General features: G+C 38.2%; 1 protein-coding gene across 1 annotated transcript; it reads left to right on the top strand.

Annotated features, from left to right (window-relative positions):
• LOC140952014 (leucine-rich repeat and WD repeat-containing protein 1-like) lies at positions 1–26,583 on the top strand. The gene is made up of 16 exons (XM_073401412.1): positions 1–195; positions 2,131–2,359; positions 8,293–8,352; positions 8,465–8,521; positions 8,845–8,943; positions 9,619–9,669; positions 11,171–11,255; positions 12,528–12,652; positions 13,763–13,898; positions 15,209–15,593; positions 16,710–16,862; positions 19,344–19,426; positions 20,365–20,426; positions 21,121–21,196; positions 24,282–24,394; positions 24,935–26,583. Exons 1-16 carry the CDS (start codon positions 113–115, stop codon positions 25,070–25,072), a joined length of 1,935 nt encoding a protein of 644 aa, XP_073257513.1. The 5' UTR covers positions 1–112; the 3' UTR covers positions 25,073–26,583.
• Positions 26,584–27,694: the final 1,111 nt, after the last annotated feature.

The following is a 27,694-nucleotide window of genomic DNA, read 5'->3' on the forward strand; positions in this document are numbered from 1 at the left end:
ACACACGTGTTGATATTTTGCAAGTGTTTACTTCGAAGGTTTTGTCAGCGATGTGATGGTTGTTGCTGTACGTCTTATCTGTATTTTTTGCTAACATTTTGCGGCGTGCACGATGTCCACCAGTGTACCGGTTACCATAGAGGACATAAAATCGCGGACTGGTTACGACGACTTGTCAGAAATCCGACAACTAAGGTAGGCACCACTCGGCATGTTCTAGACTTGGTACAGAAGCTAACTTGGGCGATTTTGTATTATCTTTAGACCTTAGGAACTAGTTTTGCAGTTTTGTCGCACACTGTTTACATTTAGAGCTTGTTAAGAAATATTCGTGCCTACTTTTTAGTCTCTGCTGCTCTATAGAGGAGTCAAAGATTATTATTTTCTGCAACTTAACAGGGGGCTGTCAGCTGTCATTATTCATTGTGCCCGCTTGAAAGCTTTATTATTAATCATTCAAAATAAGGAAGTATTGACCGATGAAGCTGTTGATATCAATACGGTATTGGTTTCAATCATTGATATAAACAGAAAAAAAAAGATACACAATGCATACAGTGTAGTAGCTGAGCTATTTTGGCATTGGATAGCTGGAGAAAACGGCAGTAGATTTTATACGTTATGAGAGGACAAAATAACTTAATTATTGCTGCAAAAACATAGCAAGAATAAGACAAAATTACCACTTGAAAGATGACCATTACCACTTGCAGGATATCTGCTAGAATAAAGATCTGTCCACTTCCTGAAATTGTTGAAAAACAGGCAAATGTTATGAAGATGAGAACTTAACTTGTAGGTACTGGTAAGCATCTTTCAAGCTTGGAAATAATAATTGTGAATGAATAATAAAGAATTTGGATTTGGCTTTGAATGATATGAAGAGTTTATGCTGATCACATCCTCCTGGTTCTGCACAATTCCTCTTATCATACTGTAATAGATCCGCTTAGGTCACAAAGCAGATTAGATATGTTAATAAGAAAATTTTAACCTTAAGACCTTTCAGACCTTGTCTTTTAATCTCTGATTCGAGACAAAACAATATTCAAACATACACGTTGACCATTGTTTCAGACTGAAAGCCAAGGTGATCCAGGATGGTTGGTGGGGAAGAAACCTCTAATTGCGTTGTTTCTGTTTCGGAATTGCCTTAATATTATTTGAAACAAAAGTAGAATTGAATAGTACATCAAAAGTTACTTACACGCATTTCCACCCATGCTTTCAATTTTCTTCCATCTTTAATTTTCGGTGGGTGTACATGCAAATGTATGTAAACAACAATGCAATGTGATCTGTGCTTCCCTTGTTCTAAATGTTAAAGTCCTTAAAGCTTTCCTAAAAACATTTCCCATCAAAATGAGGCCTAGTCAACACCTAGCAAAAGTAGAATTAAAAAACTGGGCAAGAAAGCTAATGGTAAATGTAGACACTGTTGTGTCACTTTAAAAAATTGACCCCAAAGAACTTTCTTGAGCTTCTGCTGTCTGTCTGCTTTTGCCTGAATGTTTGAATTAAAGCCAATATTTAGCAACTGGAACAGAAACTTGCTTATTGTGTGAGATATAAATTAGTTTTAGGCAGCCTGGGTACTTTATAGCAAGACAGTGACCAAAACATAGCTCAACTAGCTTCAAAAGGTGTTTTTTGGCAAAATTCCCAGGAGTGTAGGGGTTAAAATGTAGGCTCTGATTTTCTTCAAGTGTCTAAACAATTTCTGGTGTTCCTTAGGTGTATTAATGTAAAATGAAAAGTTCTTAATTAAAGTGGGATGCTGAGAGATTTTACAAAGGAAACTGGTATCACCAAATTCATCTCAATAAAAACGTGAGCATCCTTAATAAGGAGTGATTATTGAGCTTTTCAAACCCCGGAATTTGTTTTGTTGTTTCACGAGAATGCCACACAAAGCAAAGCTGTCATACAGTGTATATAGCGAATGACAAAAGAAAAATCTTTTGCTCCCTGCGCATCTAAGAAAACTCAGATGTGCATCAGTATTGATACCTTTGTATATAAGCTAAATTATATATGTGTGTGCGTTGTCTCCCAGTTCACTTTTTTAAATCATGTAGTCCCAGCTTGCATGTTTATAAAGTTAGAATGTACCCTGCCCTTTTTTTGCAGCTTGTCAGAGCTTGGATTGACTCACATTCCTTCCAAGTTACTGCAGCAGCTACCTAATTTAGAGGATCTGGATCTCTCTTTGAACAAATTAACAGCCATTGAAAATGAAGGAGCATTGCCACAAGTTAAAAAACTTAGTTTTGCAGGCAACCAGCTTAGTAGTACAGATGGACTGACAGCATTTCCCAACCTAGAAAATGTGAATGTCACCGACAATCCTACTCTTGAGGTAAAAGTTTTCATTTTCGTTTGAGTATAGTCAAACCCCGTTTTTCAGACACCTGCTTAACCCTTTAAACCCTAAAAGTGATCAGCATCAACTTTCTCCTTGTAATATCAATGCTTTTTAAAACATAGTGGTCATGAGAATTAAGGACATGATCACACAAGATCTATTTGCTTGATACTTTATCAACTTCTCCCCACTACTTCTATGGTAAATGAATAGGGGTGACACTGAGAATTTTAATTTTGATCTTAGGGTTTAAAGGGTTAATATGAACACCTCAAAATTATGGACATTTTGCTTTGCCCTAGTCTGCTACACAACCATTTTTAGAGTCGTCACGCAACGCTCTTCCCCACTAACGGCTGCTGAAAACAGAACCACATTCCTTTCCCGTGATTAGCCAATTACAATTCAGCTCCCATTTTCTGGAAGGTGTTCGCTCTATGTTTGCGGGTACTGTGACTCCTCCAATCACAGCTTTGCTTTTATTGGTGCCCTATGTGTGAATGACAGAATAATCAGAGTCGTCGCGTGAAAACAAGCAATTAACTACAGTGGTGTTGTCGTAGTCGACTCCTATTCAAAATTTAGGAAATAAGCCGCAGCAGCAAGCAAGTCGAGCAAATTGCGATGCACAACATGGATAAAGTTGCCAGGTATAGTTTCGAGAAATTGCTCATCGATAATTTGTAAGATTGCTTTTTGAATCAGTACCCTGGAGAGTTTAGTCTTCACAGAACACAATGAGCCCATCCGGCACATTAAATTCTTCATTACATATATCAGTAGATATGCACGTTAAATGAAGAGCCAACCGATCCTGGTAAAAGTCTTCTAGGCCTATCAAACCTCGTTTTCACTTGGAACTTTCTTAAACGCTTAAAACAAACTTTTTTGCAAATTAACCTTTTCCTTGCTTGAAAAAACAGAGCCCGTCTAAATTCAGCGACGATTGATTGATTTGTCGAAAACTGAGAAGCGTGCTTGCTTCCTAGCGCCCTGCGGCTCACGTATTGTCAAATCTCTTATACATGATTGGCTTGTTTGTTAGACCACAAACACAAAGGGAAAGGAATGTAGTTCTGTTTTAAGCAGCCATTTGTGGGGAGGGGCGTTGCATGACAACACTAAAAACAGCTGTGTAGCAGACTAGCTTTGCCCTTGCAGATAGAAAGCCCTTTCATTTTCTCTGAATTCAACCTGATAATATAGATGTTGTAGTTAATTTTTTATCTCTGATAACTTTTGTTTTGGGGTATGTTAGTGTATATGCTAATGAAGTTGAAACAAAGCAAAAATAAAAATTACCTGAGAAAAAAAATTAACCACAATTATATAGACACCCATTAATACGGAAACTTCCTATGGCACCTCAGTGTCTGTAAGGCAGGAAAAAGATTATACACCTGTAAGGTACCGTTCAAAAGTACATTGACACTCGATTCTCGATCCTCGCGAAAATCAAGTTGAGAATCAAGACCTGATTCTCGATTGTTGTGTCTCAATTCTCCATACTCGGTTCCTGTGAGACTCATCAAACCTGAATTGCCTTTGTTTAGTTTCGAGTAGTTCGCTGTCTACTCTCGACACTCAAGATAACAAGATCAAAGGGCTCTATGAGCCACTCAGTTGAAGGTTTGCGTTATCAGCTTGAGACTTGGCAGTCTTTAAAATGTTAGAGGGGAGGGTGGGGTCTCCAGTCAATTTTGGATGGCTGCATCTTGCAAAGGTTGTTAAGCAAAAATGTTTATGGTAGTGGAACTTTAAGGTATATACATGTATACACATCAGCCGTTTAAAATTGATCAATGAAAGACTCAGTAATCCTCCACTTGCTATTGTAGAAAACATAGGCACGTTTTACGTGCATGAGCTATTTTGAAATCTTCAGTGTAACCAGTATCGGCAATCTACTGTTTTAATCGAAAATAATGTTAAGTCTGGTTTATTTATAAAATCGTCACACTAAGAAATAAGCGAATCGCGAAGTTATTTTACAAAGATATAGATATAAATTTTTAAAAAAAATTCAATTTAAACTAATTACGTCGTGTTCAAAATGGACTGGGCCTTAAAATTATGAGAAGATATAATACAATAAATTAGATAAAAAACTAGAAACTAGAAATATGTATCAAGTTATACATTGAATTCCCATAAGTTCCTAAATTACATGCCATGAGCATAAAGGCACATCACCGGAAAAAAGCTTCATTAAAAGGGTTTAGTTTTGCAACTTGTAAGGGATGGTCTGTCTTTGTTGCGAAATTAGCAGCCGTGCACCTGTGACCGAGTCGGTGGAACAAGATGGCGAAGATGGGACTCGGGCTCTTTTATCTTTGTAAATAATTTGCTACACAACTCCATTCTTCTTGTGTGAAGTGATACACACCCAGTAATAGCTAAGGCCTCTTGGTAGTGCAGTGCAGGAAAGATGATGCGCAGTGACCGTTTCTGCACTCGCTTGATGCTATTTGGTAGTTTGATGGGGAGGGCATTATGCCACACAGGACAACAGTATTCAAGGACAGACCTAATGAGCACAAAATCAACCTTAAATAGGTTGGCAGGTGGTACTCCACCGTGTGTGAGGACACGTAGAATATGCAGCCTCTTTGATGCCTTAGCCACAACCTCATTAATGTGCAAATCAAATCCTAAATTAAGGCTATGTTTTTTGCGTAATTGGGTATTGCTTTACAGTAATAAAAACGAGAACCGCTGTGCATAGCCGATTCATTCCTCATACTACAGATTCCTTCAGACATCTGGTGTAAAATAAACAAATTGTTAAAGTACTATGAATATCACCTCACCAAACGAGAGAGTAGTAATAGAGGGAGGACTCGAAGGTTTCAAGGTTTCTTCATGGTTTCTTGAAATAATGAAGCTAGTTGAAGACCGAATAGCTAAGAAATGTCACGATTTTCATCGTTGTTGTAGATGGTTGCATTGTCATTATTCACGATGTGAAAAGTGTGATTCTACTTTAATGAAACAGTCTTTAACTCTGACGACTTAATTCTAAAAGGGTTGTAAGTTATTGCTTCTTAAATGAAAAGAGCCTTTGCTTAGGCACTAGTTACAAAATTAACGATGTCTTCATGCTTTCAAGTTACTATTATTACTGTGAAAAGCCAGTCTGCATGAAATGTAGAATCATACAGTTTGCACTCGAAAGTGTCGGACTTTGCCCCTTTTGTGGTTCCTATGTGGGGGAATTCAAGTTATCACATAGTTATCGAGTAAACAGAATTATAAAAATAACTCATGCACACAATTTGCATGTAAAGATGTTGGACTTTGGCCCTTTTACAATCCGTACGTAAAAAAAATGTGAATTGTTAACTAGAAAATTTTCTCAAATGATTGTAAGAAATCACCTCAGCTTGCTTCACTACAGCATCGGCAATTAAATTATGCTTCGTGTAACGTCAAGGTTGATAGCCTAACGTTTATTAACTTCCCAGAAAATTATCAAACTGCCAAAATATGTACTCATATCATATTACTCCACTCAATAAACAATATGTAATTATTTTGTCAACTACAATCAGGGACAAAAGTAGTTGACATACTTGTTTCAAACAGGTGATTTTATCAAACATTTAATTCATTTATTATTTCATTCCTTTTAAACGCCGTAAATACCCTCACCCCCCGAATCAATGTTGTCTGAAGTAAAACAAAGACTTACGGGTCCAAAATACAACATTGATTTTGTGGGGAAGGGGTTGGGGTAGACAGGGGAAGGGGATAGGTATGGCCACTATGCAAAAAGGGGCCATTTTACGGAAGTGTCTCAACACTTTTGTCCCTCATTGTAGCTTCTTCCTGACTGCTACCATTCCCTGACTGCTACCATTGCGACTTAAGTTACACGTCTGTACTAATAAAATAAAATACACTTCCATTATTAACTCTTATAAGCGGCAACCATGTATCATGTTCCTCACCTAATTCATCTTTTTTTTTTTGCCGGTACAAAAAAGGTCTGTTGAACTTTGTAAGCGAGAGAATAAAGCTTGTTTACAGGATTAACAATACTAGCCTTTCAAACTTCTAAAACAACAATTTATAGGACACAAACGTCGAAATGTAAGTCCCTATCCAAATTTCAATAATTGAAAAAGGTATATGATCTTTTATACTCTACCTCAAAGCAGGTGAAACAGAACTCATAAATTATGAAATACGTGGGTTTGTAGCATTCACGATAGCAGAATTAGGTCAAATGTCTTGAAGCAGCACCCACACTAGAATATGGACCCGTCAACAGCTGCATCACTGTACTCACCGTTTGAATCTTGAAGATATTTCAATGTATGTTTCAAAACACTTTTAGCTGTAATAAAACACGTAAAAATTGTGGAGAATCAAGATGGCCGTCTCTAAGTGCCCTTGTTTGAACTTAAGCAACGTCATTAACAGTTGGATGCCAAAATCTCATTGGTTCCTATGCATCAATTCATAGTACCTTCAACCTTATTGGCCCCTGCAACAAACATCGAACATACAAAGACACAAAGATACATATAGCTCAACAATCAAGGTAATTGCAAGACTTATTAAGAGCAAACGTCACTGAAGACAGACGATGCTGAGTCTCAGAGTCTATGCTCAAACATTTTTTTTACTTTTTTTCTTCTCATGACTGAAGCCGATGAGGATAACCGGAAAAGTGGCAAAGCCTTTTTACGGCAAAAAAATTAATGTTTGAGTTCTACTGGTGACTGCTGATAACAAAAGAAAACTAGGCCAACTAATACTGAAAAACACAATAATAATATTATAAATGTAAAAGAAAAATTCCAATTACGTCTTGGCAGTTATGCTGTTAATTCAAGAAATCTCCAACTCCCAATCAAAGGTGATCCAAATTAATGTAAGCCACTTAAATAGAGGACCTTGAGAGACCACGACATCATGTAAGCATCAACGAAGACGTCACTAAAACAATTCAAATTTAAATCCAAAAGTACTAGTTTAGTAAGGTAAAGTGCGTGACGGTCAAGCACCAAGTCACCCTTGACACATCATGACACATATTAGATTAGGTGGTAGTTTATGAAATCACGCTTCTTTCCATTTTCCACCAGAGCAATAACAACTGCAACATTCTATCATTATCATAGATTTACATCAAAGCCAATCTGTAATGAGACAGTAAAGCTGTTTTACCATAGATTTCCAGGTGTTCCAGGAATTGCCTCAAATATTAGAATTGGATCGCATAAATTTATGGGAATTGAAATTAGCTTGCTTTCAAACTCTTCATCGTCATTAACATGTGGGTTTTCCACATGAATCAGAATTTCCCCTCTATAATTTTTACTGTTCTACTTTACTGACGATAAAATGGTCATTGATATTTCAGATTTAATTGACTACACGTGAATAAATACACAAAAAGCAAGGACCTCTATTCAAGGAAAATAACATCATTGCCAAAGTGCCAAAACAGGATCAAAATGGCACATCATGCCAATCATCGCTGAAAATAAACCGCGCTCATCACAAGACTCATTTGCATACAATGAAAGTTTACACCACTAACCTTGACCAACCAACCAACCAATGTTGAGTACTCCTTATAACATCGTGAATAGATTCACGAGTTAAAAAGTAAGCATGAGTGCCTCCAGAGAGACCATTTTGCATTCAGCACTTCTTAAATACTTTAAACAAATCCCTAGGTAATTCATAAGGACGAGAGCATATTTTTCTGCTAATTTTTCAAAAACACAGAAAAATTCATATTATCATGTCAATGGCCAATGAGGTATTTGTCTCTTGTGATGTTGTGGAATTATGTATTGTTGGAACCGTAGTACATTTAGCTGCTCATTTATAAATAATCTATAGTGCAGAGGTGTCAGTAATAATTCACTGTGTAACTAAAATGCTGTTTTGTCTGTCATTTTTTTGCACAGGTTTCAGACAAGTATAAGCTAGTATCTCTCTGTCCCAAGTTAAAAATCATGGATGGAAAGGTTAGATCATTTTTCTTGGAACGTCCAGATTTTTCTCAGTTAATTATTGTAACTAGTGTATACCAGTGATAAAATATACAATTATTATTTTTGTTTGAAACTGCACTTGAAGGATATAAGTCTGATGAGAGATGCTGTGAACAGACTGGATGCTACCCTTTCCCAAAAGGTATGATAATATCCTTATTGATACACAATATACAATATAAATGTTGGGGTAAAAATATGCGATGTTTAGTTGTGATTAGGCAGGCTATTTTTAAAATTTATTCATTTGCTTTTTGACACGCATTGCATAATATTGGTACAACAGAAATAAATAACAGTAAACAAAGAAGACGAAAAGTTAATATATTAATAGTAAGGTCGCTTAACAAGAGGAGAAAAATGTTATTTCAAGACTAAGTTGAAGAAAATTTGTTGGCCTTCTGTATAGGCGTACAGAATTGCTGAAGTTAAAAAACTGACAGTGGTATTATGCTTGTGTTGTAGACTGTTGAAGTATGGAAGGCACATTTTAACAAAAAGTACAGCCAGCCAGAAGACAGAAAAAGTACACAGCTTGAAAAAGAATTTATTGAAAAACTCAAGGTAAGCATGGTCAACTCTCTTTAACTCGTTCTCCAAAGTGAGGAACATCAATTTAATGAACAGAGATCATTTTAATGAACAGGTCAGGAGAACTAATGATATGCTCATCAAAGGCAAAATGATTTGATCTTTAATCAAATTCTCTCAACTACTGCAGTTCTTACAGGAGATGTATGGGGATCAATGTGGAGAATTTTTATGTGGATATTGCGGCTGTAAGGGTTAAGATGGGCACTTTTGGGAGTTGCTCCAAGTGACCTTTCAACTAGGCTTCACTTATTGGCTGGCCCCAAGGGTAACAATGTGTTTTGTTTTCCTGTAACCCTCAGGGGGAACATTTTGGACCAAGTGCCTGTGGGAAATTAATGAGAGTGGTCGCATCGAAAACATCAAAATAACAATTATAATCTGCACATGCATCACACTTTTTGGTATATTTCTGTTCTGTCACTGCGCTACTATGACTTTGACATTTCCAAATTTCATGTTTTATGAAGGATGCAAACACATTTTGAGAACCTCCTGTTCCTTTTTGTGAACTTGTATGCAGATGCTAAGAATTCAAGCGTGATCCTTTTTGTTGGATAGTGACTTACTCGGTGGGTAACACAATCCAATGCCTGAACAACCAGGGCCAGGTTGCTTATTGGTGTCATGTATTTTAATTTACCATAGACAGAAGTCACATGTGGACCTGCAATGCTCACATCCTATAGAGAATACAAGGTATTGATCATTAAGACTAAAACAGCTTCCTGTGGTCACTAAAAGGAACTGTTGATCCTTTTTTATCGTGACAAGATTAGTTTGGGGGTGGGTGCCTTCAAGGTACAATGCAAAAGGGCCTGTGGCAGAAAAGGGAAGCATTGCCTTGGAGGCAACCATGGTAACCAAGCAAGCACCAACTTCTCAGCACCATCACACTGAAAGAGTTCAGTGGAATACTTGCAACAACCCATACTTACCTATGCAGGGGTGGGAGGAGTGGGAGCAGAAACCAGAAGATATCTCAAGTCATGAATTCGCAATGACCTGCTTACATGAGAAAAGCAAAGCAAGGCAAAGCTGAGATATGCAATCACATGTAAGCTCCTGCAGCCTTGGTGGCCACCCTGCACAGGCCTGCCTGGCTGGGGCTCAACCACTGACCCGCTAGTGGTGTCTCAAGGTTAACCTTGCCTAAATTTTAATTGAGCCACTGTCAATGATATCTCTCAAAAGCAACCTGTGCACGGTCAACTCTCTGTCAGACAGACACTGTAAAAAGAATCGTTTAGTCTCCATCTTTGCAAGGTGCTGGGCTTATGGATAGTCATAGAAAACAACCAAGAAATAGGCCCTTTGCAGCTAGCCATTCACGTGGTAAAAAACCACCATGCGGGAGAGCAAAAGTCGCACTGGGACAAGACAAACAAAAGACATACATAATATAAAATGGTAATTTTCTTTGTTAGTCTTGTCCCAGTGCAACATTTGCTCTCCAGCACGGCAGTTTTGTACCACGTGAATGACTAGCTGCAAAGGGCCTGTTATGCTACAGACCAATAAAATTGTAGATGTATAGATCTGTTTTATTGAGGTTTCATTTGTACAGAGGTTATTATTCAAAGTTGACTGTATACCATTTTTATCAATAAATCGATAAATCAGGCAGCTGATCTCCAAGAGAACTGATCTTGCTGAACCCAAACATAACAGTCACTTAATGCCCACTTTCATCTTTCTATTAAAAGCACTGTAGTACTGTGTAAGACTTTTTTGGTATCAGTTTGCTCTAACTACATTTTGTGTGCAGGGCTGTCATTAAGAGGCTGGTGCCAGGGATTTTCCCCCAGCTACTATGAACATGGTGGCCCTCGCTACTTTTTTAGGAAAATAGAACAACCCTCCAAGTTGGGACCATTTTGGTTGCCATGGCGCCTAAAATTTTGCAGCTGGCGACTTGATTTGTAAAAAAGTCTCCCTAAACCAAGAGTTGGTTGCAAAATGGCGACTTAGCAAAAACTTTAACTTGGAGGGTTGTAGAACCTAAAAAAATCCCTAGCTGTTTCATTCGGCAACTTGAAATCTTACTGACATCCCTGAAATAGTTCTTTCTTTCCAAAATAATAATAGCTGGATGATTTATTTTGGTAAGATTTAATGTGGTGGAGTGACATAAAAAGAGGGTTGTTCACTTATTTATGGATTAAATCCTTTAACATTGACTTTTACCTTTTTTAATTAGCTTACAATGTTGGGAAAACTTCATTTGAAGAACCTAGAGTCCAGTGAAGTAGAACCACCAAATAAAAAACAGAAAACAACTGAAGGTAATAATAATTTTGTTCCATCCAAATAGATTGCCTGCTTTAACTCTTAAAATGGCTTTACTGTATTATTTGATTTAAATTTACCCCTGGTTGAATTTTTCCCTTTATTTTTGTTAGGTAAGCAGCAAAAGACATTAAAAATGAACTCACAATATTGAATTGGATCTTTGAATGTGATGGAAAGAGAGAATTTAATGGTGATAGCGCTCACCCCTCCCCCTTTCTGCCCAGTCATTTCATTTGTGTAATGAGATGATTAGATTCCAGACCTTGGTGTTGTTTTGATCGCAGAAGGTTATATGCAGATTCTTTGATTTCCTCTGTCTCCTTATAAAGTTAATTACTGAAATTCCAGTTCTTTTTGGGCTCAAATAGTTAATTTAATGTTTTTGTTGAGCAAACATTGAAATACATTAAATCCTCTTGAAATTCCTCCTCTTCCACATCTTCCTTGTCTTCTTTAAAAGGGGTACAGGTTATGCAATAGGAAATTTCAGCATTGACCAGTTAAGAAATGGTATACATGCAGTGTGCAACCATCGAGTTATGGCTGCATGTGGGAGGTTGCAAAGCACGAAAGAAGCATGAGAGTTGCACAAGACGATAGCAGAGTGCAACTCTAGCTTGTTGAGTCGGTTTTTCTTCTGAGCTCCCAGCCACGAAGAAAACAGTGATTAATTTTTCCAGGGCAAATTTGTAGCTTGATCTTTTGACTTTTCTACAAAATGATAACTGAGTATTTTCTTCAACTTCCACTTTTCATTTGTACATTTCATTGGTGCATTTTAAACCACACATTAGAGGAAATTTACTGAATGTGCCTCAATTGTGCCACACTAGCTTTTCTTGGCATGCACCAACAGGCAAATGGTAGGTAGCTAACTGAGCAATCAGAGCATGTGCTTTACTTTTGTTATGTTATAACAGGTTCTAGGCTGAAGTAACAGAAATGATATTGCAACTGTACTTTAATGTCAAAAGAAGCACTGACAGCAAAACCCAAAAGGGCTATGAAAGGAGAAAACATAAAAGATGAAAATGGATTTTGATTGTGCAAGTGTGAAAAACATAGTAGCCCAACTCCTTGCAACCTATTTCATATTTATCCATCTTAAAAATAATGCTGAGAAGTCGTTTTTGATTTTCTGTGTGGATGTGTTTTTGCCAAGAGGTTAGAGCCCAAAAATGTTGTGACCTCTCTGTAAGTGAAAAAGAATTCATGGCACCAATAAATATTAATCTGACAACTGTTTCATTATCACATGCTATTAGTGAATGGCCAAACTGGGGAGAGTGAAAAGAAGGTAAAAAGTGAGTCAGATAAGATGAAGGACATAAAAACACCTGACGGCAAAGTGAGCAAAAAGAAGGAGAGGACACCAAGGAGGGAAACCAAGGTAGTAGGCTGCTTTTTTTCTACACCTTAAAGACAACTTGAAAGTGGAAAATAATGATTTGTTTTTTAATAATAAATTACTTGTTAGCAATTTGTTATTAAAAGACAAGTCGTTATTTCCACTTTCAAGTTGTCTTTAACATTTTAAGCCCCAAGATCCAAAAACAAATTCTCCAGACTGATCTCCATACATTTCTTTTTATGAATAGTTGAGAGAATTTGGTTTAAGATCAAAGTATTCTCCCTTTGGTGGTCAATTTAGTAATTCTCATAACCTTTACCCTTGATGTTGTGCTTATGTTGTTAGGAGAAAATTGATGTTGGTCCCTCTTGGTACCTAAAGGGTTAAAGTGTAGAAAAAAAAACAGAAATTACATAACAGTGGAAGCTCTCGCAAATGGACATCCACAGGACGAGAAGAAATATCTGTAACTAGAGCTGACCACTAATGAGAATGGTTCTTTTACGTGGCCACTAGAGGTGTAAGGGTTAGACGGACACTGACTGGAGTTTTCCCAGCTGCAAATAAATACTGGGAATTCCAAAAAACTTTTTGTTTGTGTACTGTTGTCCTGGCAACATTGAAATTCAGACACAAGCATAAAATACTGTGTTGGACTGAAAATTGGATCTTGAAGCATACTTTGGCACAATCTAAACTGATCTTGTACTATCTTGTTTTAGGACTCTTACAAGGTCTTGTAAGAATATCATTTCAGCAATCTTAATTTGACCTCGGCTAGAATGTTACGGGGAAATCCCAGGCAGGAATCTTCGGGGGAAACCCTGGCAGGAATCTTGGAGGGAATCACAACAGGAATCTTGGGGAAATCTCAGCAAGAATTCTTGGAGGGAATCCCAACAGGAAATCTTGGGGGAAACCTGGCAGGAATCTTCGAGGGAATCCTGGCAGGTACCTTGATGGAAGTTCTGGCAGGAATCTTGGTGGGCCCTTCTTATGTTGGAAGAAACCAGTTTTCAGTTCTCCAAGGAAAAACAACAACATTTAATAACTTGTAATAATTATTCAGACAAATCATGGGAAATCAATTTTAAGAATGGATCTGTTCAGTTTTTAGTGACTCACTGTAGGACTATACTTGATCCACAGGAGCGGAGTCCAGGTGCTGCTCGTTGTCAGTTTGCTGTATCTCATTTGCTTCAGACACACTCACTAAACAATGACCCATCTGACAGGAAAACACAAGTTTGGGGATGTGAGTTTGAGCCAGATCCTGAAAGAAAAGGTTTGTTTGGTCATTGTGACTTAAAATAAGTCCACATCGTCAGCTGTTTATATCTTTCAAAGCCACAGTCAAACCTCCTGAAGACCACCACTCATTTAATGTCAATGAAATGGCAATGATTGACTTGCTAGTTGCTTACAAGAGTTGGACTATGAAGGGTATCCACTATACTGGGAACAGGCCTAGGTCCGACACAACTTTTTAGTCAGAAGTAATTTGTTTCGTTACAGTCTCTGAGTTGAAGTACGTGATTATACCATAAGATTTTATCCTCAAATTCACAGTGTTAAAATAAGAGTCATTGGCAGTCTTCATATCTTGCTCTGGAGAGAATAGTTAGAGAATAGAGCCAAATACATGTGTCAGTACTTCTTAGTTAGTGTAACAAAGTTGCCAGTGCATGCAGGTATTTGAAGTCCTTTGGTTTCAACATGTGATACGTCAAACTTGCAAATCTCTTTGTCAAACTTTTTGGAAAATCTAAAATTGAACTTTGAACTTTTAAATAACTAGATTTTCAATGTTTAAATAACAGTATTTAGAGGTAGCACAACCATACAGTGGTTATTCATCTACCATTACTGGTCCAATCGATGTTTTGTTGAAAGAGGAATAAACTAAGGTTCCAGGAGTAAAAGGTCTTGAGAGCAAGGCCGAAAATGAACGATAAACTCAACCAAGATATGACACTGCTTTGGGTTTAAAATCCTGGCCACATTGGTGAGAGGTGTGTGCTCCCACCATTGCACCCTTGCTCTTGTTTAACGCAAAACTGACATGCACATTTTTTCAGCTTTCAACAGTCTCATGGGTCAACTCAGAAAATCTCCTTCTTTTGACTGTCTGGAATTGAGTTTTAAGCTTCAAGACTAGAAACTCTAGTTTGGGCCTAAGAACACACAAATGAAATAGCAAAATAGTTTTTGAATGTTGCAAAATGATGACTCAGTGCACCTTCATGCTTTATACTAATGCAATACTGCTTTACAGTACTGCAGGTCAGCAAATAACAAGATTTTTCTGGAGGGATGTAAATTATGTCTGACCATACCTTTTCAGTTAGTCAAACAGAAAAATTGTCAGACATATTGCACAGTGTATGTCAACTTTTCATTTCTTTAATTTATTACTGTGCAAATCTTAAGCTGCGAAGTGATAGTGTATTTTGCCTTCACTAACCAGAAAGACACCCACACAAAAGTTGATACAGTGGCCTGTAGGTCAGGAAGGATCTCAAACATAATATATGTCCAACTATTATTTGCAGCCCTGGTATTATTACTTCTGACTTTTCTCTGTGATGTTATTAGGTTACACGACAACAACATGTGCAACTTGTGGAGGGGACTCTGTGTGCTTTGTTGACTGCAGCACTGGACGTGTCATGAAGAAATACAAGCAACCAGGAGAGACATTTTACTGTTTAGCATGGACAACTGTTTGTTTGGATGCTGACTCAGATAATAAACATAATGCCAACCTTATAGCTGCTGGCGGATTGCAATGTGACATTAAAATAATAGAACCCAATCAGTTAGTTTGCTTTGAGGAAATTCAAGGTCACAAGGGACTGTTAGAATGTTTGGTTTTTCATCCACTTCACCCTACGTGGCTTCTTAGTGCGGCTGATGATAATACCATCATGGTTTGGGAAATTGGATTGCCTAAAGGAGCTGAATATCAAGGAAAATCAAAGTAAGTACTTGTACACTCCTATGAAAGGCCAAAATTTGGGGCTCGTCTACACTGGTGTATTGTATTTGAACATTTGAAATGACTCAGACTTAACTGCAAATAACTGAGGTTTGTGTTTTTTGACATTTGGAAAGATTATTTATACAAAATAAGGAATTAAATGGACTCTTTGAAAAAGAAAGTGTGCAGGAAAAGCCAAGTTTTATAAAAAAAAATGCTGACTAGTAAAATACTTGTGCATGGCCTGCTCATTAACAAGACAGCTTACATGAGAAATGGAAAACAACTTGTCTAAGAATGGTACAAGAACAAAAACAAGTCACCAGATTTGCTTTTTTGATTGCAAAGGCTCAAAAACACAATACAGCATAAGATGTGTTTTCAACACAAAATTGAATGATTTGGAAAATGTGTTAAGTACTGAATTCTGCGAGTTTTCTCCAGAGTCTAGATATGACACATAGGAGACAGTATATTTCCACGTACAAATAATCAATATATATTTTTAACAACAGTGGATGTTAGCATAGAAGGCACATATCTTGACAAGGAAGGACAAGGGAGGCAAGGCCAATAGCTTAATATCACAACCAGCAAGGTCTTACCAGATATGACATATTAGTTGGTTTGTTGGGCTGCTTGGGGTTGAGGCCCACATTGACAACCTGTTAAATGGGAGGCCTGTGCTTTACCAACTTAACCAACTGGGTGGCAGCAACCTTTCACCATAATATGTCAAATACTATTTGATATTTTCAGTTGAAGATTTCAGCTGAGAAATGTTCTGTTCTTAACATATAATGTAGGCAAATAAAAAGATTTTTTTTGAAATAGTGCGTAGTCCCAGGGCTGTTTTAAAAGTAGTCATGCTACGCACCCACAAGGTCACCTAAAAATCAAACTTAATTGTGGAAATTGCTTCAGTTGTAACTTTTATCTGGCTTTGGCCCTGCCTTCAAATCTCACTTTCTATTCTACGGTAATTAGCCAAGATAATTCTTATTGTCTTAGCCTGAGTAATGATCTTCGTTTTTTAAACTGCGGTTCCATTCTTGGGATCACACATGCCCCAGTAAAACCTCTTTTAACCTTATAATTATTGTTTATGTCTTTTAGACTGTTGTTGACTTTGAAGTCTCGCTCAATAGTGCGGTTATTTTCCATCCCTCCCCATGGAAAAGTTGTGGTTGGTGGATGTGACGATGGCTGTTATATCTGGAAACTGTATGATGGCTCATCTGACAAAAGTGACAAAAACAGCAAAATAAGGTTAGCTTATATATCTGATGACTTAAAGTAGCACATCAGATGTCACATCTGGTGTTAGAGTAAGAGTTTGACAGGGCCAGTGCTTGATCTTAACTTTTTATATCTTTTTTCCTGGAACTAGTTACATGTACATGTAAGCTGAAAGTTTACTTGTCCTTAGTAAATTTGTGGTGCATCTGTGGTAGTCCATCCAGACTGCAGCATGCCAATATTGAATTTCAATATTTATTTATATGACTAATGTCAGCCCTGTGCTAATGTAAGATTTAAACCAGCAGTAACCAAGAGTTAGGAAGTGCGAGCAAACATGTGCATTTACCTCATGGGGTGTGATTAATGTTGAGAACTGCTTTCATAATTGTGTACGTAAATAGAAGAGCCCCATTTGATAGTTCCAGTATCAACAGAAGGAATCGCAGCAGATCATGAATGTGCAGATTGTATTGAACAACACAGTAAACAAGACTTATTGAATTCAACTATTTTATTCACAACTGCTTGGGTACAGGTAGCCTTGCGATGGATGACGAGTGACTGAGGAGAGATGGCTGTATTCGTGGGAAAAGATAATGATGCATGACAATGCTCAAAGTGAAATGAAAACGGCACGAATTGTTATTAATCGGTGTTCAGTGACCAAAAGTCATTTAGATGCAACAGTGAATGATGAAAAAGCTTAGTTTAAAACTTATTGAAGTGTCAGATACCAAGCGACATAACATGCTTGAAAACACACAAAATATAAAACAACTGTAGTTGGATCTGAATTAACTTAACTTTCATAGATTTATAGGCTGTGCAATCACTTGTATCTTACCAAGGCTTGTCCCACACTAAGCTGAAATCAGGCTCTGCTGTCATTTTACTTGGTAAATAGATTTGATACGGTATGTGTATACCTGAATTATGCTGACTATGTGTTTTCAAAGCAAACAAATATTGCTGCATGTCCTTTGCAACATTACCGCCCTTTCTCGACTTCTCAGCATGCAGCAAGAAATTCAGCATCAGCACCTTGGAAAATGCTGATAGTGTAATCATGTATTTATGTTAGCACAGACCTTGCACTCAACACCAGAGAATTTGCGGCCACATACCATGCATATTAGTTGGTACAACAAGGGAATCCCAAGAATGTGGACAGATTTTGGAAAAACCTCATTATACATTCTAGAAAGTACTGCTGACCAATAGTCTGTGGGTTCCTCTTGTTGCCAGCAAAAATACTTGAGCAGTGTTTTTCTTCAGTATCTAGACGTCAGTTTCCAAGTGTCTGGGTGTTGGATAAAACAAAGCATATATTTTGATTATTGCTTCTAAAATGATCAGTTAATATTATTCTTAAATACATTTTAGAGCGAATGTTTGCAAAATTTGTTTCATATTCTATGTGATTTTAAAAATTCCTGGTAAAGATTTCTGACTCATTAGTATTACGGAATGAGTTGAAGTTGAGTTGTATCACAAGGCCATAGCCCTAGCATTCACATAGCATTTACATGAGGCTGACGCTGTGATTGCGATTGAGAACTGTATTCGTGACGTTCGCGCATGGATGAGAGATGATAAGTTAATGCTAAATGATGATAAAACTGAGTTCTTGATCATTGGCACGGAACGACAGTTATCAAAGGTGTCCGTTGACAAGATCAAGATCGGCCAAGCTGAGGTATCGCCTGCCTCTTCAGTGCGCAATTTGGGCACCTGGTTCGATTCTCATCTGGACATGTCGACTCATGTGTCTAAGAATTGTGCTAGCGTGTTTTATTATTTGTACAATATCCGGCACATTAGGAAGTATTTGTCTCGTGAGTCCACCGAGAGGCTTGTTCACGCGTTCTTCACAAGCAGGTTTGACTACTGTAATGGTTTATTGTACGGTGCTCCTGAGTATCAAATTAAGAAACTTCAAAGAGTCATGAATGCCAGTGCTCGATTGGTTTACTGCGCACCTAAGTATTATCTCGTTACTCCTTTGCTAAGAGAACTCCACTGGCTACCAGTGCGCTTGCGCGTAGATTTCAAGATTGTCCTTGTTACATTTAAGATTCTTCACGGTGTTGCGCCTAGCTATCTTAAGGATCTTGTCTCTGTCTTACCGGACTCACGTTACCAACTACGCCGTAACAATAATGGTATATTGTTAGAAAGGCCTCGGCTAAGAACGAAGAAGACTTTGGGAGATCGCGCGTTATCGATGGCTGCCCCCTTTTTATGGAACAGTCTTCCTCTGCCAATAAGACAGGAAAGATCAATCGACTCTTTTAAACGCTCTGTTAAAACATATTTGTTTAAGAAGGCTTTTAATTAGATTATTTATTTATTTATTTATTTTTAAATATTGTAATTTTACCGGGTAATTTTACTGGTTTTTAATTTAGTTATTAATAATATTGTAATGCGCTTTTGAGTATTTTTAAAGAAAAAGCGCAATATAAGTATTAAATATTATTATTATTATTATTACCAACTTCTTTGCAGAACGCATTTTGGAAAGTTGGATTTTCCAGGAAAAAGGGCGATTCCATTAGACAGTATAATCTGCCTGTCTAACAACCTTATAGGTAAGATGGAATTGCTTTCTTTTTACCTCCATTTCATCATGAGTAGATCGTGTAAAAAATAAAAATAAATAATTTTCCCTAATTTACCCCTGGCCTTGTTTATAGCACTAATGTTAGTGGGGCCTCGCAAATTCCTCAAGCAAGTAATTTAAAGCAAACATAACATGGTTAACAATCCAAATTGGCTGGAGGCAAACGAGTTGGCTATTTACAAGCGTGATCAAGGATTTGAACTCGGGTCTACCAAGAACAAATCCACTTAACAGTCAGGGCGGGACTTGAACTCAGGGCCTCCGAATTGCAAGTCCAGCACCCTAACCGCTTGGCCACGCTGCCTCCTAAAAGCAAAGATAAAGTAGGAAGTGGATCAAGACAGAAAACCCAAAGGAACTGTGGCAGCTATAGAATGAGGCTTTCCTCATGATAATATCCTTTCTATTTAAAAAAAATGAGAGGGGGAGACCCTCTGGAAGGGAGTGGGTGGTTTTTCTTTGGGGGTGCCAGTTAGCACATAGGCACCAACCTTTAAGAAATTTGTAAGGGCTCTGTCAAGTTTTGAAGTCTTTGGATAAAATCCTATGGTGCTGCCTTTTAAGTGAAACCTCTGCAGCAGTACTTTCACTTGGTACTATTTACTCCGTATGAAGTGTTAACCTTTGACTCTGAATGAAACCCATAAATTATTGTAACTATTTAGATGAAATCTCTTCAGCAGTAGAATTGCATAGTGCTACTTGTATTTCAGCATAGTTTGAAATAAAACTTGGAAATTTGTCATTTGACATGAATTAATTTGGATAGTTTCAGTTTGAGTGTTTCAAGTCATTTGTTGCTGTAAAAGGGGGGCATATCCAACATGGCATAGGTACATGTAATGTTGTATACCTAAGCCACACTTTCATTTTTTCATGATTTCTCTGGTAATATTTTCTCCTTAGCCACTAAGAGAGTGGAAGAGGGTTGTATTCATATCTGGTATTCAGAATCTGTAATGCTTCAGGTAAGTGACAGTATTAAAAATATTTCCTGTGTTTCAATTATTGTAAGTACATGACTGTGGAACCCTGGAGAACTGTTGAGACAGTTGTAAGAAAAAAATGATTGACTCATCTGCCTCATTTTCCTTGCAATCATGATGGCATTAAAAGGAATTTCTTTAAAACAGTTTGACTAGGGTTTGTACAGAGTTGTGAATTCTTAAAAAAGTCTTGAAATTTGCCCAACAATTTTCCAGACCTGGAAAAAGTCTGAAAAATGGTTAAAAGTCTTGAGTTTTTCTTTTTACAACTTTATAAGTGAAATTTGTTTTGTTTTTGTCAGATCTTATTCAATCTCACCCTTACGTTTTGCGTGAAAAAAACTTTGTTCCTGCATTTTTAAGGTCTGTATTGATCACCTATTTGATAACCCTGAGTCTGGAAAAATAAATTATTGTTTTGGAAAAAAGTCTTGAATTTTGGATCCAAAAATGTGTACGAACCATGTGTGACAGAAGTGACCTTTTCTTTTTCTTTTTCTATCACAGCGTATTATTATTTTTTCACAAACCAACCCACCTATAAAAAGAGAAGTCAACAAAATTCTATTAGCACGGCTTCTTAACTGAAGTTAAGATAAAGCACTGTTTGTTGCCCAGAAGAAAACTGTTAATAATGCTAAGTTTGGATTTATTGATTGTGGACTGTTTGTTTCAGAGTGATTTTAGAATTGCATACAAACTACCATGGAGGCTTACTGAAGTACCATTCTTGAAATTCAACTTTGTTTCAGGTGTGTGAACCTCTATTCTGCTACACAGCTGTTGTTTATGTCATCACACATAGCCCCTGCCACAAAGGAGTGTTGCATGATGACACAAATAATGGCTGCGCAGGAGAGCAGTGAACCTTTAAAACTGTTTACATTCTCAGCTCTTGAATTTTAGTAATATGCAAACAATGAGCGTAAAAGAGAGAACGCTTATCCTTATCTGGTTAAGGTCATCTATGTGATCAAATCTATGCAGAAGAGAGCTTTGCATCTAATTTGTGGAAGGGAAAGGAGTACACGGATAGATTAGGAGAGTTAAAATGGGTTTCCTTAGAACAGAGGCATAAATATCGAAGCCTGGTCAAAATGTACAAGATTTTATTTGGGTGTTGTGACATGGACGCCTCAAAATTTTATGACATCATAGGTCCATCACGAACTCGTAGTAACCATGATTTTAAGCTAAGGCCGCAGCCCTTTTGTACTAATAATTATTTTAAGCATTCTTTTTTTAATTGTTATGTCAGTGATTGGAATTCTCCCCTGTCTAAATATGTTATCTGTGAATCTAGCCTTAACTCTTTCAAAGTCTCCTTTTAAGATATTTGGTCTTAAAGTCATATTAATAGTCATACCCTCTACTTACTTTATTTTTATCAATTCTAATTATTATTTTATTTCTTATGTTATCTTGTAAATAGATTTATGTTATTATCTTTGTAATATATAAGCCTAAGGTTTTTTTTTTAATGTGTTCATGTTAAAGAAAGGAGAGTGGCCCTAGAAAGGGGAATTCAGTTTCCCCTTGCTGCTATCCCGCCATCTTTCAGTGCAACTTTTAATTTTTTTTATTGTATGGATAGTAAAGCATTATCTAACTAAAACTTAAATGTAATCTTAAGCTGATCTGCAGAGTGTTTAATCACCAGACCTGAACCAATACTCAGGGTCTTAAAATAGTAGAGGAACAAGGTCTGACCAATTTAGCCCTGTAAACAGATAAACCCTTATGTGGGTTGAATGACTAAAGAAATCACTGTTCTTTCTCCCACAAGAAATATGAAGGCAGTGTTCTTTTTATATTGGCTCTGACTTATCCACTGTACCAAGTCTGTCGAAGTTATCAGTGTGGTAAGAAAGATAAAGGCGCACTACAAGCTAATGTGCCTCATACAGCATCATCTTATCCCAGTGTCTGCAGTGTGACATGCCTGGGGTTTTTTCCTACTTCCGTGTGGACAGGATACTCTTCCTTTGGGGGGTTTTCCTCGCTGCTACCTTACCAGTTCCCACCTCAATGTATCCCAGAGCCTGTAGTATCACATGCTGAGGGATATTGCTACCGGTCAGTGTAAAACGCAGACTGCGGACTGCAGACTGCAGACTGCGGACCAGGGGTAAAATGCAGACTGAGTGTAAAATGCAGACTGCAGACTTACGGTTTGCCGTTTCCCACGAAAAACCTGATGCTAAAGGTCCCTATTTTGATTTGAAAATTTGATTACAGGCCCGAAACGTTACCGGGACGTTCGAGAAACTGGCCCCTGGTGACATACCACTGAGTAGTAGTGAACTGGTATTCTGTACAAGAGGGACTAGTGATACTCCTGGGCATTGCATGCTGCAGTGGGAACTGGTGACATACTACTGAGGGTCACCCTGCAGTAGACTAGCATCTTTCCCAGGAGCGGGGGAGTAGCAATATCGGTCAGTGTAAAACGCAGACTGCGGACCAGGGGTAAAATGCAGACTGAGTGTAAAATGCAGACTGCAGACTAAGAGTAAAACGCAGACTGGGGTAAAATGCAGACCGAGCATAAACTGTAGTCGTGGAAGGGTTTAAGGGCAAAAAAATCACGGAAATACCTGTAAACGAACACTTACTTGATGACATCTGCTTTCACAAATCCATTCCTTTCTTCTCTGGAACGTCGTGGACGACCCGAAAACATAATCGCAATCTTGAACCTTTTTTCCATCCGAGAGACTTCACGCTTCAATTTTTGATGCGAAGTTTTCGATATACGTGACCAGGGACCGTGAACTGGTACAACACCACGATGTTTACGCTTAAATGAAAGCTGCTGACCCAAAATACTGTACAGGAATTATGGCGATAAAAACGGGAGTAAGTCATTCCAACAACAAAGAAAGATGTTCTGCAGGAAATTTGGATGACCTTCCATGAAAGTATTGCAAATCAAGGTACGCAGGCTTAAGCTGTTTGGATGTTCATTGAAACTTCTGGCGAATGTGCAATTCACTTCGACTAGGAAGCGAAGTGTGTAACTGATACCGGCTAGCTATTTCACCGATTTGAAGAAGAAGGAGCACAAATGTTTAAAAAAGGCTACAGTCTTTATTCTGCATTTTACCCCAGTCTGCGTTTTACTCTTAGTCTGCAGTCTGCATTTTACACTCAGTCTGCATTTTACCCCTGGTCCGCAGTCTGCAGTCTGCAGTCCGCAGTCTGCGTTTTACACTGACCGATATTGCTACTCCCCCGCTCCTGGGTAAGATGCTAGTCTACTGCAGGGTGACCCTCAGTAGTATGTCACCAGTTCCCACTGCAGCATGCAATGCCCAGGAGTATCACTAGTCCCTCTTGTACAGAATACCAGTTCACTACTACTCAGTGGTATGTCACCAGGGGCCAGTTTCTCGAACGTCCCGATAACGTTTCGGGCCTGTAATCAAATTTTCAAATCAATATAAAGAGTAAGACCGCAGGTCCTGGCTAGCAAACTGCTCCATTTTATTTCATTAACTGATGGTTTTATCATGTTAGATGCAAAACTATTGAAAACTCTATTTTGCATGAAAACAACAACAGCTTTACGTGCCCGTTAATTATCGGGACTTTCGAGAAACGGGCCTCAGTTTCCATGACAGTTTATTTCTGTTTCTGTAACATGAAATTCATAGGAGTATTGCTACTTCCCCTTGGAGAGGATATTAGTCTACTGCGTGGTAACCCTCAGTAGTATGACACCACTTCCCACCAATATACTCTGGTGAAGAGGTTCATACAGTAGTGAGGCAAAGTTATAAGTATACAATGATGATGTCTTTCTAAGCTATTAACACGTAACTTCCTTTTTTTCAGCTTGCTCAGTATTATTAGCTGGTGACGACGTAGGATCTGTGTGGCTTTATGACGTAGATCGCTGCTTATTAGAAGCCAAAAGCAAAGAAAGCCAGCAACTTAAACAGTCGCAGGTAAATATTAACGTTTCCTAGCTCCAGTATAGTTTGACTTCAAAATAGGTTTGGTATATTTTCTGAAACTCAACTTGTTAATAACACGTCTTGGAAAACATTTTTTATTCGATCCTTGCTACGTCCCCCAGCCTCCCTACTCCACTAAAAAAATGGTTAAGTTGAGCATTTTTCGACCAGTGTGACTCACGCCTTCCACAAGGGTGTTTTTTGGCTTTTTTTTATGGTAGGGCTTTTTTACTGCAGCTTATTTGGTAAATTACTGGGTCATGATTGTTATTGTGACCGTGAGTTTGATAAAGTCGTTGCTTCTGTTTTGAAAATCTTGAGTGGGCTTGTAATTTCTTTATTCCATCAAACAGTTCTAAACTTTTCCCACCTTTTATAATACTCATTCGGAAAAAATGTTTATGAAATTCTGAAACTTTTAAGTGAACCTTTATAACATAGTTAAAGAAACTTTAGAATTTAGCCTGTGGAGTGTGCATATACTCCAGGCATCGTTAAATCAAGTTACCGATTGTAACATCTGCTTTCCAGGTTCTTTGCTGTCCAAACGAGACGACCAAGGTGTTTAATCAAGTTAGCGCCAGCAGTAATCTGGATTACATAGTCGCTGTAGCTGACACCAATGTAGTGTGTATATGGAAAAGACTTAGAATCGAGGATGGAAGTTGATGTTCACAAGCCACCAGCTTTGCAGAGAGGATGTATGATAATACGTACAGAACTGTTATTTATCCAAGGAAAGAAGATATAACAGTTAAAAATGACATGCGGCTTTCCTAACTGGTTGAATGTTTCTTTGCTGCGGCAGGAGTCGGCTATGGGACATGGACAGTCTGACCGCGGTTATTTGGTTAATGTTCTTTTACTGTTCTAAGGATCTGGGAGTGGGTCAAAAGTGTTTTAAGATGGGCGTCAGAAGGACACGAGAAAACACGTTTACCACCCACCTCTCCCTTGCGACAGGGTCGTCTTTCTTCTTAGAACACAATAAACATGCCAAGTTTTTAGTGACTTTTGAAGGACCTTGAATTGATTCCGACAAGTTAAAATGTGAGTGTAAGCAGTTACGCCAAGCCGAGCAATGATTGGTAGGAAAATGTAACAGTTCTTTGACGTCACTCGCTTTCAAATACTGTGATTGGTCACGGCAGCAAGGCTTTCCTTATTACTAATTTTCTTGAACGGTAAAACAGGCTTTTCTATTCAGCTACTGGAAGTTTTGATAAAATCACCAGCACTCAGGAAAACTGTTTTCAAGGTCGTACAAAAACCGCCCCACTACAGGCCTAGCGTTTTAATCATAGCAACATCCTTGATAGTTGACTTGTTAAATCCCAATCCAGGACACGAATGTCGAGTTTTAATTTGTTAAAATTATCAGTATGTCGTGACACCTTTTTTGGTTTCGTTTAGTTGAAAGGCTGGTCTAGCGCTCGTTCATGTTCACAAAATGAACAGAAGCACAGTGGATTGGAAGTTCTAGTTCTGCGTTAATTTGAAAATATTTTAGAGTTATAGTGAAAGCAGGACCCCATCACCACAGAGAGCCCGATGACGGTTAATAAGAGTCAGGACAGGTCACACGATTAGTCCACGTTCAGATTTCTTCTTCCGACGAGATGCGAAAGTCCAAGAAATCAAGTTTATCGTTTGATCTTTGATATGGACGCTACTCAGTTCTCAATTCCAAGGCTGTTTGATCAAGGTATTCTCCTTTTTTGCACTTCGCTGATTTCACTCATATACGGTTCTGATTGGTAAGACGTGGTTTAACGCGCGAAAGATGAGTGACCCAGGTCCTTAGGAGAGCGATGGAAGATCCAGGGCGTTGGAGGTGGGCTCCTGGTGAAACTTAGAGATAGCGTACATGCATAAATTACTAGTAAAATTATTTCGTAAAACTACAAATGCATAAACATAGTAAAACTACTAGTACATAAACAACTGATACACAACTGTTTCCGCTTAACAGAAACAGTTCACATAACCTTGTGTTTCGTTAAGCTCACAATATTCTGCAGAGGCCCTCATCTATTGAAGATCTACTTGACAGTAAGTGTAGTTTGCCTTAACATCATCTTAACAATAGCGTACCTAGGTACCTCCTCTTTTAAAAGAAAACCTGGCATTACCATGTCAAAGATAATAGCGTTCATGAAATAAAGCTTTATCGAAACGAGTCTTATGATTTTCGTTTTTGTGTCTAGCCTCATTAAGGAGTTTAAGCAGCGACGTTTTTGAGCCATGCACGTCAACCAGAAGTGGACTTTTTGCACTCTTGAGCCGTAAGTTTAAACAAATTTGTGAGCAGATCGACTCTACTAGGGTAAAGACTCTCAGCAATCTAATTTGGTAGCGTCAAGGAAATTTAAAGTAGAAGAAGGCTCACTTCCGGTTGACGTCGGTCGCTCAAAAACGTCGCTGCTTAAACTCCCTATTTCCTTTTTCCAGAGACGCAAGGGACTTGTCAGAAATTAGCAGAGGGGGAGGGGAGGTGGGAATTTTAAATTTGGGTGCGGAAATGAGGTGACCCATCCCTGCAATGGGAGTGAAATTTGCTAAACCTCCCCTTGAGCTTGGCCTAAAATATCATGACCCTCCCCCTCTTGTATAAATGATAAAATGAAAACTTAAAAAATATTTCTAATCTGTTCTTTGTAATGCTATCTACATACATTTTAGATGACAGCATTGAGAGTCCGACTCTGATTCTGACAGCTGATCACTCCACTCTTCTCCCAAGTTTTTTTTGTTTTGCGAAGCAGCGCAGATATCCATGTGCTGGGCCCCCAATGGACTCAACGAATTACCGGAAGTGCGAAGTGCATTTCGGCTTTCTCTTCATTTTGATTGGCAAATCGACGATGGCATTTTTTTTATCATAGCGCGTACTCAAATCCTGGTACACAGGTGGGAGCCCGGAACAAGGATTCCGGCGCTGTTTCGCAGATGGACTTAAACTGAGTTTAGTCTCGTCTGTGGCGAAGACTACGGTGCGGAGGGCTGGAGTTTTCGTGACACAGATACAGATAAAATAGATAACAGAGACTGCTTTCTCAGTACTAGGCTTTTGTGTAGTTCTACAGTATAGATAAGAGTCACGTGCATCAGATATGTATTGTAATTTCATTGTTCAATATTTTCTTTGATGCACCTTTCCCTTTCGCGCATGCAGTTCCATCCGTAATTAGCTACCTTTTTGTGCCTGTCTACTTCCGCCACGCCCATCAACTTCAAAAAAGCGGGGTATGGAAATGGAGCCAAAGAATCAAGATGGACAGCTCTCTTCTA

Source organism: Porites lutea, chromosome 11, assembly GCF_958299795.1.
Source record: "Porites lutea chromosome 11, jaPorLute2.1, whole genome shotgun sequence".
Classification (NCBI taxonomy): domain Eukaryota; kingdom Metazoa; phylum Cnidaria; class Anthozoa; order Scleractinia; family Poritidae; genus Porites; species Porites lutea.